This window comes from Equus asinus, chromosome 2 (assembly GCF_041296235.1).
Source record: "Equus asinus isolate D_3611 breed Donkey chromosome 2, EquAss-T2T_v2, whole genome shotgun sequence".
NCBI classification, from domain to species: Eukaryota; Metazoa; Chordata; class Mammalia; order Perissodactyla; family Equidae; genus Equus; species Equus asinus.
Genome location: NC_091791.1, coordinates 146981243 through 146994883, shown reverse-complemented (window position 1 = coordinate 146994883; position 13641 = coordinate 146981243). Strand labels below are relative to the sequence as shown.

At 37.9% G+C, this 13641-nt stretch overlaps 1 protein-coding gene across 8 annotated transcripts in view; it reads right to left on the bottom strand.

The window, feature by feature from the left end:
• Window positions 1-8324: 8324 nt before the first annotated feature.
• The window catches only part of GABPB1 (GA binding protein transcription factor subunit beta 1), a 65414-nt gene continuing 60097 nt past the window's right edge, over window positions 8325-13641 (bottom strand). The window contains exon 9 of one of the 8 annotated variants that reach the window (XM_070501713.1): window positions 8325-12598. In XM_070501713.1, coding sequence (XP_070357814.1) covers window positions 12567-12598 — 32 coding nt within the window. In that variant the 3' untranslated portion in view covers window positions 8325-12566. The remainder of the gene's footprint in view (window positions 12599-13641) is intronic. The other 7 variants (XM_014852562.3, XM_014852555.3, XM_014852535.3 and 4 more) reach the window with 7 other exon arrangements.

Below are 13641 nucleotides of genomic sequence, written 5' to 3'. Positions count from 1 at the left end.
CTTCTGGAAGGTTGGGCACTCATTTCTTAACCTATACATATATGTACACAGCTTTTAAAAAAAACATTAATCTGGCTTGTTTTGTACCCATAAACTGGTATACCAACCTGGACAAAACAAATGTATCATGTTTTATAAACCTAAAGTTTTTACTTAACTATGTATGTTGAACATCTTTTCTATCAATGACATTCTTCTACAGCATCTTCTTTCAATCGCCATGAATTATTTAGCCAATCTGTATTTTGAGCATTAAGATTGTTCCTAGTATTTCACTGCTGCAAGTTATGCTGTAGTGGATATCCACGTAGTTTAATTTTCACATATATCTTTCCCCAAAAAACTAATGGAAATAAGTCAGCCTGGTGTTTTTCTTTTTTAGTAGATTGGCACCTGAGCTCACACCTGTTGCCAATCTTCTTTCTTTTTTTTCTTTTTCTTCTTCTCCTCAAAGCCCCCGGGTACATAGTTGTATATTTTAGTTGTAGGTCCTTCTAGTTGTGGCATGTGGGACGCCACCTCAGCATGGCCTGATGAGTGGTGTCATGTCCACAGCCAGGATCCGAACCAGCAAAACCCTGGGCCACCAAAGCAAAGTGTGCGAACTTAACCACTCGGCCACAGGCCGGCCCCTAGCCTGGTGTTTGAGGAGATGAGGCACCTAAGAATTCTAAAGCATGAGACTGCAGAAAATCCTTCAAAGCTTCCTGAACTTTGGGATGATCTGCAGACTTAGGACTCCTGGGCTCCACCTTTATCTTGCTCATCAGTTCAGCAAACATCCACTGACTCTCTCCTATATGCCACGCAAGAACTGACTTCAAAGAGGTGATAGGGAACTTCTGGATATATATCTGAAGGAGATGAAAGCAGTATCTTGAAGAGGTATCTGCACTCCCACGTTCACTGCAGCGTCATTCACAATAGTCAAAACGTGGAAATGACCTAAATGTCCATCAGCAGATGAATGGAGAAAGACGTAATATATATAAACACACAATGGAATATTATTCAACCATAAAAAAGAAGGAAATCCTGCCATTTGTGACAACATGGATGAAACTTCAGAACATTATGCTAAGTGAAATTAGTTAGAGAAAGACAAATACTGTATGATCTCACTTATATGTGGAATTTAAAAACATCAGACTCATAGACACCAAGAGTAGAAGGATGGTTGACAGGGGTTGGGGGGTGGAGGAAATGGGGAGATGGTCAAAGGGTACAAAGTTTCAGTTATAAGATGAATAAGTTCTAGGCATCTAGTGTACAGCATGGTGACTATGGCTGATAATACTGGATGTACATTGTATACTTGAAAGTTTCTATGAGACAGTGAGCTTTAAGGTTCTCACCACCACCACAACAAAATGGCAATGATGTGAGGTGAAGGATGTGTTAACTAACCTTGTTGTGGTAACCATTTTGCAACATATACATGTATCAAATCATCACGTCACACACCTTAAACTTACAGAATGTTGTATGTCAATTATATCTCAATAAAGCTGGGGGAGAAAAAGTGACACAGGCTGAAATAATAATAAAACTAAGATAGTTGCCTCTTTTTGTTACCAACAACAATAACGATAGCTAACAGTTACATCACACTTGCCTTGTGCCAGGCACTGTTCTGAGCCCTTTCTAGGTATCAGCTCATATATGTCTAACGTGACTTCCCCTTACTCAGGCCTCCAAGTCAAGGAGATTTCTTATAATTGTTCTAATTTCTTTTTCCACAAGATCACACTCATAACTAAATTGTTGCTTTTTCTTCACCATTTTCCCCTAATTGCTCACTTACTGTTGTCAGTGCCTTCGAGTCGATTCTGACTTCTGGAGACCCTGTGTGCAGCAGAGCAGATCCCTGCCTGGTCTTTTTCTGTCATCCTCTCACCTTCCGGTGCTGTATGAGACAGTGTTCCACCACTATTTCATAGAGTTTTCATGACCAATTTTTTTCAGAAGTGGGTGGCCACCCCCTTATTCCTAGTCTGTAGGTTCCACCAAAACCTACCCACGTGGGTGACCCTGCTGGTATTTGAAATACTAGTGGCACAGCTTTCAGCATCGCAGCAACACGCAGCCACCACAGTAATGACAACCAACAGTACAGTCGGGTGGCGTGGTTCCTTGACAGGGAAATGAAGCTGGGCCACAGCAGTGAGAGTGCCGAATCTTAACCACTAGATCATCAGGGCTGGCTACTTGCTCACTTACTCAACAAATATTTATTGGGCCCCTCCTATGTTATCTAGTTGTTGATACAGTGGAGAGCAAGACAGACACCAACCCAAGCCATATAGAACTTATAGTCTAGAAGGACAAAAGCCACAAAGGATTTTTGAAAGCGGCATTACAGGGTGACAAGTAGGCATACAAAGGTTGGGGAAGCCTTACCTAATTTGGGGTCAGACAGGGAAATTTTGATGAGGAAATGTCATTGATTCTAAGACAAAAAGTTGAATTAAAGGTAGATGAAGAAGGGTGTGAAAAGATGATCAGAGGGAACAGCATGTGCAAAGGCCCAGAGGTTAGACAGACTCTAGTAAGGTTGGAATAGAGAGTAGTAGAGAGCCAGGTACCAGGTGAAACTGGAGAATTAGGAAGGGGCAAAACTGTGAAGGGCCACTAAGGATTTAGATTTGCCCAAAGGGCAATGGGAAATAATTGAAACGTTTTTGGTTTTAAGCAAAAGAGTGACATGATCAGATTTGCATTTTTACTCCTCTTTAGCTTCAAGGCAGAGAATTGAATTAGGGGAAATCTAGAATGAAAAACCAGTGAGGAGCCAGTCATCCAGATGGTATAAGACGTACGACGACACAGCCACCAAACACTTTCATCATTCTATGCCTAAAGTCTAACAGCAGGTCGCCCTTCCTTCTAATTCCTTTTGTTTTATATAGAATGACTGGAAAGCTTTTTCTCACTCTTGCACCATGTTATCCCCATCACATTCTCTCACACAACCAGTGCTACCCGGAAATACTGTTTATCAAATTTAGATTCTTCACCTGGGGATTTAAGCTTTCAGTAAACATCAGACTTCATCCCTCCTGCCTCCTTTCGTGATTCCTCAGCGTGGTTCCTGCGTTTCTGATAAGCAGACAATCTCATCTAACTTCACCATTTCCTAGTTGCTGAACTGACCACAGCAGAGCCGCAGCAGGGTTTTCCCGTAGGTTTCGTGTTTATGATATTCTAACGTCAGGTTCCTTTTTTCCCTATGCTGAATTATTGCCAATACACACACAACTCACACACAACCATGACACCCACGTCTTTTCTATTCTAGTGTGCATCAGCGTCCATCTCTCCAACTCTCCACCTGCATATTCCTGGGTCAGCTCCCCACTGGAGTTGGCTCATCCATGGAGGCTCTAACAATGAGCCTGGGCACCAGGCTCAGCTCTGTGGATCCCCTGTGGATTCCTTTCCTGAGTGGATGAAGGGCCTGGGTAACAAGATATTCCTGGTAGCTTGTTCAGAGGACATTTGGTAAAATTTGGGGACAATTTTTGTTTTCAAAACTGTGGGTGGGGGGAGCTACCGGCATCTAGTGGGTAAAGGTCAAGGATGCTACTAGACATCCTACAATGCACAGGACAGCCCCACAACAAAGAACTATTCAGCACAAAATGTCAATAGTGCCAAGACTGAAAAATCCGATTCTCTTTGGAAAAAAGAGTAAAAAGAGCTACAGTTTATTTCTGACAACCATTACTTAAGGAAGTTCTCTCTCTCATCTCCCTATCTGTAATATAGGCATAATTAACATTTTTTCATGCTTTTAAAAAACAAATTTCATCAAGAAAAATTAGGAACTCTGATACATACAGAGGAGAATGTGAAGAATCCCGCCATCCGGAGAACCAGAGCTGACACTCGTTCATTCATTCAACAAACATTTGTCAGGGACTTTCCCTGTGCCGGGCACGGCTGTAAATGCTGAGGAAGTCACAGCAAACTCCCCCCAGAGCTTACATTCTGGTGGGACCGATAGAAAATAACAGAGGAAACATATAATTATTATGTCAGAAGTCATAGTGCAGTGAGAAAGATAAAAGAGAGGCAGAGAAGGGGTAAAAATGGTGCAAGACAGGATAAGTCAGAAAAGACCTCACAGAAAAGGCAACACTTGAGAAAAAATCTGAAAGAGGGGAGAAAGGGGGCCTTCGGCATATCTGGAGAAAGAGGGAACAGGATGGGCAAGGCAGTGAGATGAGACTGGTCTTTGTGAGTTTGAGGAACAGCTAGGAGAACGCACGACATGGAGTTCAGTAATGGAGCAGGAGACAGGAGAGAATGGGGTCAGAAACGTAATGGGATGGAGTGGGTCAGATCAGGGAGTGCCTCTCAAGTCATGACAAGTACCTTCACATTTACTTTAAGCAAGATCAAAAACCATGAAGGTATTTGAGCAGAGGAGAGACATGGTCCAACTCTGAGAGTCACTCTGCCTGTTGTGTTGGGAGTGGACTTGAGGCAGCAAGGAATCAGGGAGACCAGATAGGAAGTTATTATAATTATCTAGGTAAGAAATGATGGTGGTACTAATGGACCAGTGAAAAAGTGATCAGATTTGGGTATATTTTGAAAGTAAAACAAGCAAGATTTGCTAATGGTTTAGCAGACGTGGAATACGAAAGAAAGAAAAGAGTCAAGGATGACTTCAAAGTTTGGGGCCCAAGGAACAGTAAGGATTTGAGAGGAGTTCAGTTTTGAGCGTGTCAAGTCTGAGACGCGTCTTGGATGTGTGGGTGGATCTATCAAGTGGGGACTTAGATGAGTCTGCAGTTTGTGGGGAAATCCTGGGCGAAGACATCACTTTGGCAGTTGTCAGCCTACAGATGATATTTAAAGCCTTGAAACTGGATGGGATCACCAAAGAAGTGAATAGTGAGATAAAAGTACAAGGATGTTATATCAGGTAATCTTCCAAACTTTTCTATTTAGAGTTCTCACACTTTACTCCCCACCTCATCTCACTTTCCACACTCCTACTGTGTGCCCCCTCGCAACTCCCTCTCTACAGACACATCAAACACACGCCTCACACTCATACATAGACACAAACTTTTAAAAAATTTAATCATACTGTACTCCAGGAAAAGAATCTGTTGAACATTTTAATGGTTGTGTAATAGTCTATCATAGGAATATTCTGAAACCTTAAACCAACCCTATATTTGGACAATTAAGTTTTTTTTGGGCGGGGGGGGGGTATCTGTTTGGTTTGGTTTGGTTTGTATTACTAAGAATGAGATAGACCAATTTTGCATCCTTAGATATTTCTTTAAAATATATTCCTAAAAGTAGAATTGCTTGGTCAAAGAGTTTTGATCTATTTTATAAAAGGCCCTCCAGAAAGATTAAGTGTGGAGATCAGTGTTTCCCTATCTCTCTGCATATGGGGACAAGGAGTTCTGTTCCCTCCTTCTTTTAGGAGATGTGAACAGAATAAATAAAATAAAAATAAAAGTTCTAGTAACAACTCTTTATTTTTGTACAATTAGCTGTTTGGAATGTTTTATTAAGTTCTCCTTGGAAGAGCTGAGATGTGAAGGCTTCCACTTCTGGTCCATCCTTCCTGCTTATAACTGAATTCAGGAAAGAAATTAGCCAGGCAACAACAAATAAAAGCCTGGAACTCCAATGTCACTGAGAAACTCCACAAAGTATTCTGCTTGCCTGATTAATGGGGGAAGTATGAACTGGAAATGAAGTGGTGCTATTGTCACCAAGGAAACAAGAGATCTGCTGGAAACAGAGGGTTTTACTGGGACTTAAGACAGGAAGCTACGCCATCCAAGGGATTGCTTAGAACTGAGGAATTGGTTTCATTTTCAACCAGGTATTGAAAGGGGATTTTTGTGTCCATAGTAATGGTATTTTGCCCCTTGAAAAAGCACTGGGTACAGATGTGACCCAGAGCTAAGGTCAGTCTACAAGAGGCTACATGATCAGAGGGAAAAGGAAGGCCAGCTTCATCCAGGAAAGAACCAGCTGTACAAGGAGCAATCAGGCTTAGTTGCTCCCTTGGGAAGGTAGCATGAGGCTACAGTTGACAGACAGATACTGCCTTCGAACAGCAGAAAATCACACCTTTTTGTCCAAAGGGAGAGGGCGAGGCTGGGATGACTGCCCTTTACATATACCTTCAAGAGAGCTCTGCCTCTCCTACATATTTCCTCAAAACAAACTTGACAAATGTTTACTAGGCACTGACCACCAGGTTTTGCACTTTTCAAACACATTATTTGATTCCATCTTCACGACAACCTAGTGAAAGTCATCTTCTACCTCATCTTTGAGAAACTGAGTCTCAAGGAAATTAAAACACTTGGCTAAAATTACACAAGATAATAATTGAAGGTGCCAGGATTTGAACCCAGGGCTATCTGATCCAATATACCATGTTCTTTCCATCACACCAAGCTGCCTCTCTCAACTTTGTCATCGACAACACCACACCTCTAGGATCAGGGGGCTAGTGAAATTTTAATTTTTGGAGGCTCTGCTAAATGCTCCAAAACGCTTTGCTATACCTCATGTGCAAGAGTCCAAACATTCATTGTCCTTTCAAATATAATCCAAAATACACAACTATAAAATATCAAGAGAAAAATTTAGAGCAAGAATTGAAAAAAATAAATGAAGTACTATGTTACATCTTCTAAAAATGGTAAACGTGAAAATTAAATCTTTCACTAATTATCTGGAGAAGCATTGACTGCAAAAAAGGAAATAGTATTTAGCTAAAAGAGAAAAAGAATCAAGTTGTAAATGAAAATTTCATTCCACCTTTAAATATAGGCTTCTTGAGTGTTAAACTCACATAAAACTTGGAATTCTCCCCCAGCCTGACCTTGAGTTGCATGTAGTAGACATTTAGGAAATATGTACTAATGAGACAATATAAACAAACCTTTTTTTTTTTAAATCAGACACTGGGAGAAGATATTTACAACTCATACAACCAGTAAAAGATTGGTTTCCAGAAAAATATTGATCTTGAATAAATCAGTAAGAAAAATTACAACCCCCCCAAAAGAACAGCCAAGAACTAGCAATTCACAGAAGAATAAGTGTTAATGGACAAGAAACAACAAGGAAAAAATGTTCAACCTTACTAGTAATGGGAAGTGCAAATAATGAGAACAATTTCATATCAATGTGGGGTTGGCAAAAATATTAGTGTGACAATATCAGGTGTTGGTGAGATACAGGGAAATGAGAATTCTCATCACCATTCACTATTCACAGACACTTTAGAAAGCAATTTGACAACGGCTGGTAAAATTGACTACCCTCGACCTAACAATCCCATTTTCTGGGGAAACATAGCACATGTGTGCACATAAGAAGATAACAACATACAACGATGTTCATTACAGTACTATTTGTAATATGAAAAATTGGAAGTGACATATCTGTGTATAGAACAAAGGATAAATAAATATGGTATATTCTTATTTGATTTTATATAAGTCAAAATGAATTAGATATTGACATGAATAAACGTCTAAAATATTGATGAATTCAAAAAATTAATATGCAGAATGACACACGTATAGAATGACAGTTTCAATAAAGTTTAAGAACTACACAAAACTCTATCATATATTTATGAAATTTGGTATGTAGTAAAAGCATGAAAATGTAGATAGAACGAAACATTTCAACCTCAGGATAGTGGCTGTCTTTTAGGAGAGGGAGGGAAACGGGATGAGGAAGGAGAACAAAGGGACTTAACTACATCTGTAACGTTCTTTTTCTTAAGAGAAAAGATTTGAAGCAAAGAAGATACATTTAAGGTTTACTAAATTTGGGTGGTAGGTACATGGATGTTGGTTACATTATTCTCTGTGCCCTTCTATATATTTTGAAGTGTTCACTAAAACAACCACAAGAAAACCAAGCATTGAATTGTACTTAACAAAGGTAGTAACATTCTTAATAATTGGCTTGTGTTTGATGCCAAGAGTCTCCATGATACCGGGCACAAATGTTTGGAAGTAGTCAGTTCACTGGCAGAGGGAGAATTATTTTTAAAGAGACTACAAGTTCACTCAAGTGTGAGCATTCCTAATATATGATATTTTTCTACAGCAAAATAAGTGAATGCAATTTAAACTTGAAATAATTCTTGAGAGTTATAAGGACGGTAAGTTTAGAATAATTATGAAAAATAATACAAAAATGAATGCTTTACTGACTTTTATCTGGTATACAAAAATTATTTTCTTACAGAAAAATCAAGACATTTGAATAATCCACAAAATTCACACTTATAATCCATGTAGTCAACCAGTAGCAAGACTGGAATTGTATTATATAGTACTACATATTTATTTATGTAGAAAACATATTACATACCAACTGTGCACATAAGGTCTAAGCTATTCAAATAAAAAACTGAGCAATTAATAAAGAATAGCAGACAAAATCATAGAGATTAGGTCAAAATTTTTCCAGGAAGCAAATGGTAGTTTTGTGGCAGTTACAATACTCATCTAAAACTGAAGAGCCCCAGGAGCTGTATCCAAATTATATTCAATGTTTGATTATCAAAGTGAAATTTTTAAATGAGCTCAGGGTATGAAAATGATCAAAAATTAGAAGACCATCTGTATACCTATTTGGAAAATAGTTTTAATAACTCACAAAAATATTGATATCAAAATTTCGACATGAAACAGAAGCATATTTCCAGTGATGATACTATGTTTTCCACCACAGGTTACAAGAGTAATCTGAGAATGAACTCACAGAGCTTACGTCAAACTGAATCCATGCGCATTGAGATGTTCTCTTCTAAGAGAGAGAAAGCAAATAGCAAATATCATTCAAAACTACAAGAGACTAGCTATCTATAATGAAATCCAAGTAGAGTAAATATTACTTAATGAAATAACAAATGTATTAGTTAGTTCATTCCTAAATTGATCTGACATGATGGAAGGAGTTATTTATTCAATAGAAGCGAGGTGAATAGAAAGGATTTTTTTTCTATTTGTTATACAGGCCTGAGCGCTAATGCCTTGGGAACCCATCCATATGGACATAAAGGTTACTACAATTGTTTTGTGTCTGAACAGGTTTTTCTTCTTGATACACGTTCAGTCAGTTCTCAAGGTCTTCCAGGTATTAAAGCACAAAGAAACTTTATAGCTTTTATCTGGAAGAAACTTTGTAAAGAATACAGAAAAAATCAGTCATATCAGCATAAATTATCCATGAATATGTCTATCAACTCATCACTTCCTCTTATGGGCAAGAGTTTCTTCTAATCTTCAATAAACAATATTATAAATGATCATGTTGAAGAAACACATACTGGCATAGATTTTCATTAGCAATATGTTTGGGATATTTGTATACAGATCTTGTTATAAACAGGTATAGACCAACTTACATGGATTTCACATTTATTCGCTTTTCCCTTTAACTCTGTTCTCTTGAATGTCACAGAAGGTCCCCAACTCCCAACCCTCCATCACATAAACAAATAGTGCAATCCAGTGGCGGAGTAAAAGAAGAGATTAACTACTCTGCCATTCATATCATGAAAGATTGACATAAGAAAAGAATTCTTAAAAGCCAATGAAAACAAATGGCATCACAAGCCATTTGGGGATGTAATTAAGATATGAATAACAAAAAATGAAAATTAGCTGAGAAGTACAGTTCCTGCAGATTCGTCACTCATTAGTCGAGGCTTTCTGAAATCATCACAGGCTCAACCCAGAATCTGTGACCCTCAAGCTCCAGTTACTGTACGCACAGAAGTGTTAAATCTGAATGAATTAGGCAATCAAGACATCTAACGAGCTCAGTGTCTAGATTGTACATAACCAGTACTATTTCAGATGCATAGGAAAGAAAGCAATTCATTACAAGAAATTAACTCATTAGGCCCTAACACTTAGGGTGTCAGGGATTGATTCTCTTGCAGAACCCTAGTTAAGAAAGGCAGCTCTAGAAGGTATTTGTTCGCAGGTAGATGGAAACAATTAACCATCGATGTGGCAACCTGATGACCTTGAATTACAAAGCCATCATTATGCAGTGAAAACACGGTAAGTGTGAATTTCTGAAAACTTTTAATTTCATTCTGTCAGTTCTTTTAATCCTCTGCTCAGAACACCAATGAGAATGATTAGGATGCAAAGCTTTTCCAGCCCACCTGAAAACAGAAGCTAAAAAGAAAAAGGAAACCCATTTTAAGTTTTAGTCATAAATTCTTATCTAAGTATTGATTTCGTAGTACAGTGAATCAGATGTAGATGATTGAGTGACACAAGTCCAACAAAGCAGACTCTGAAAAAAAGTGAACTTCCCCCAAAAACATCTGAATATCTACCTAATGCTATTATAGACTTACTCATTTTAAGCACCAATTATTTTCTCCTGTCTATGCCAAATGTTGTTACTATATATTGAATTCTGTCTTGCAACAGGTAACGTGTCTAGCAGAAAAGGAGACCAGAAATCAAAGACGGCATTAAATTAGCTTTCAGAAGCTTCTTTCCAACGCTGTCTCAAGGCTCTTCAGGGCCAGCCTGGGCTGCAAGCAACATTGTACAGAAGTTGCACTCTGGGGTGAACACACTGGCCCTTCTCTGTTCCACCATGGCCTACGTGAGAGCAGCCTGCCCAACACAACAAATCCTATAAATGCCCTTAAGCAACAAAGCACAGAGAAAAAGCACCTTCATGCTACCGAAACCACCACCTGGCATTTGTAAATTCCACAGTTTTAGATAATTTAAACTATGTCAAATTCAGTGGGAAATTGATAAAAGGTTTTTTCTCTTCCTTATAGAGTTCTTAAATTTGCCATAAAACCTTTCTAAGAGCTTCCAAACAGCAACTATCAGGCTGATAGTTCACAGATCCTTTTATTACATTAACAACTATACTGATAACTCCAGGGAGAGAACAAATTCCCAAGGTGTTACTTCAAGGACTTTTAAGACACGGTGTGAAGAACATATAATATTTTCACATGGTGGAATATGGCTCTAATACACAGAACAAAAATTTTAATGTGTGAAAATGTGGTCAAAATATAAGTCTACACTGAACATATGTGGAAAAGATATTTAATTGTAAAATAGAAAAGTAGGCCAGAGTACAGTTTTAAGGGTAATTGCTTCTTTATACAGTATAGGTAATCTAGAAGGGTCTTGGGGTTAAACATCTCCATAAAGCAACAAAACATTAAAAAATAAAGCAAGGATAAAGGGCTTGAAGTTATGTTTTACAAAAAAAGAATGAACAGTATGTCAGAGTTTAATGTCCATACATTGTGGAATTCAACAATATTGCGATGAGAATAAGTCATAGCACACACACACAGCTTCACAGGGAAAAGCAAAAGTTACGTTAGACATATCTATAGCATCACTGTAGTACAAAAAGTTCTTGTTCTACATACAAAAGCCATTTTTTTCCATAAGAATAATATCCTGGGGGGGAAATGAGTCCATGAAATATTTCAGAAACCCATATGCTTTGAGTTTTCCGAAAACATTATCTTAAAATCCAGTGCCTTAAAGTGCTTTCATGTGGAAATCATGATGGAAGGCACAGAATACAGTTTCACGTCCCCACTATGAAATTTTCAAAAAAGCATAGATTTTGCTATTTGCAATTCAAGTTATCTTGTAAGCTGCTCCTTCCAAGAACATTGTCATTCCAATAAGACCACCTGCTAGCTTACTTAGTCTCGATGACCTACAGAATAAAAGCGTATTTTTTTTCCTAGAACTTTCATCATCTTTGTGGGAAAAATACCTATGCAAGTGATGCATTTTGAAATTATAAAACATGCAGAATATGTACAAACAGAAAGTTTAAAAAATATTTGCTTCATATACATGTAAATCTACTTGGGTATAGCTGAAATTGAACAAATATAAAAATTTGCTTTCTAAAAAATGTTTTCAGAGAATCTGAGACAACTTAAAGCTGTACAAAGATTTCCTGGAAGAAATCTTTCTCTTCATATAGAAGTTTACACCTACAGGAGTAATCCCAGCATCAGTCCACCACATAATTATGACACAACATTTGGTCTAATCAATGATCACCCTTAAAACTGTTCTGTTTCTGAGAAATTAAGGTTCTTACTAAAATCAAAAAGAATTCACAAAAACAGTGGCTTATTGTGTTTTTGGATCTCTTCAACAATCTTTATCAACTCATTTGGAACTGTAAAAAAAACAAAAACTATTTACAGAATTCAGTTTTAAATACATTTCACAATTTTTAAAGTTTTATGTTACAAGAATTCCGAGCTCATGGCTGAAGTCCAGTTCTCCATCTGCAGTCTCTTCTACCACCCTGTCTTCTCGCGACTGCACCTGGTTGTGTACAGTTCAAGACTGTATTCTTTCTTGACCAAAAGTGAATTCAAACCATGTGTTCATTGCAATTAAACAGCCTCTTTATTAGTCTGAAGACGAGTCATAGCTTCTAATTTCTGTCTGTAGGCCTCTGCTTCCTGTTCTTTCTTTAGAAGCTGCTGTCGATATTTTTGTGCTTCTCGATTTGCTTCATCCAGCTGTTTCTGAAGAGCTTCTCTCTCCTAATTTAAAAAAAAAAGGGGGGTTCTTTTCAATTTTTGCACAAATACATCATTAACACACACAAGCATGCATCCTGCAAATAAAAAAATCTGTAGTAGCTAAAAGTCGCCACCTATTAACATTTCCTAGACATATTGCCTTTTCAACCAATTCACTAATAATTAAAGCCCCTAATTTTGGGCTCTACACTGAGATATAGATTACAGTTTCTGATCTCAAGGAAATTACTTCCTAATTAGAAATAAGACTAACATAATGAATCCAAATTTGGTACCTGCACTTTTATACGTACTGCAGAAACTAGTGAAAAGCTCCACCAAGAAGGAAATATACAACTATACCCTCTTCATATCTCTATCTGTGATGTTTTTATCTAAAGATATAACAATTATAAAACAATACTTATTGAGTACTCATTATATGATTAAACAAGGTGATTTACAATAACAAGCCTCTAAGATAGACATTATGCCCATTTTATAAATGAGGAAAATGATGCTCAGTGATGACGTTGCTTTCCCATGGTAACACAGTAAGGAGTAGGGTTTATGAGATCCTAATATTACTGCTTCTAAAACCACCCTTCCTCCATAAGAGCAAGCAAGATTCCTCATCCCTAAAATGAAGAGTGCTGATCCAGGTTAGTATTTCCTAAATTATACCATTTTACAAACCAATAAAATACTAATTTCCCTACTGTGATTCATTATACAGGTACAAAATAATATGTATTAAATTCCTCAATAAACTGAGAGCTGAAACACAGATCTGGTCCAACGAAAATGGTCTTCTTTCTCTTCCTCCTTACTCCGCCCCTATTCAGTTGCCTCAGGAAAAACAACAAGGGAAAACATTTCAAAGATTCCTTTCCCCTACCTCAGTAAGCTCATGGACAAAACCTCAACCTCATTACAGAGGCCCAGGACCTCTTAGTAGGGTGCGGGCTGAGTGTAAGACTATTAATCACAAGAAAGGCCAGATTCACACTGGATAAGACACTCGACAAGAGGGAAGCCAAGGTGAGGAGTCAGCAGCTCGCTGG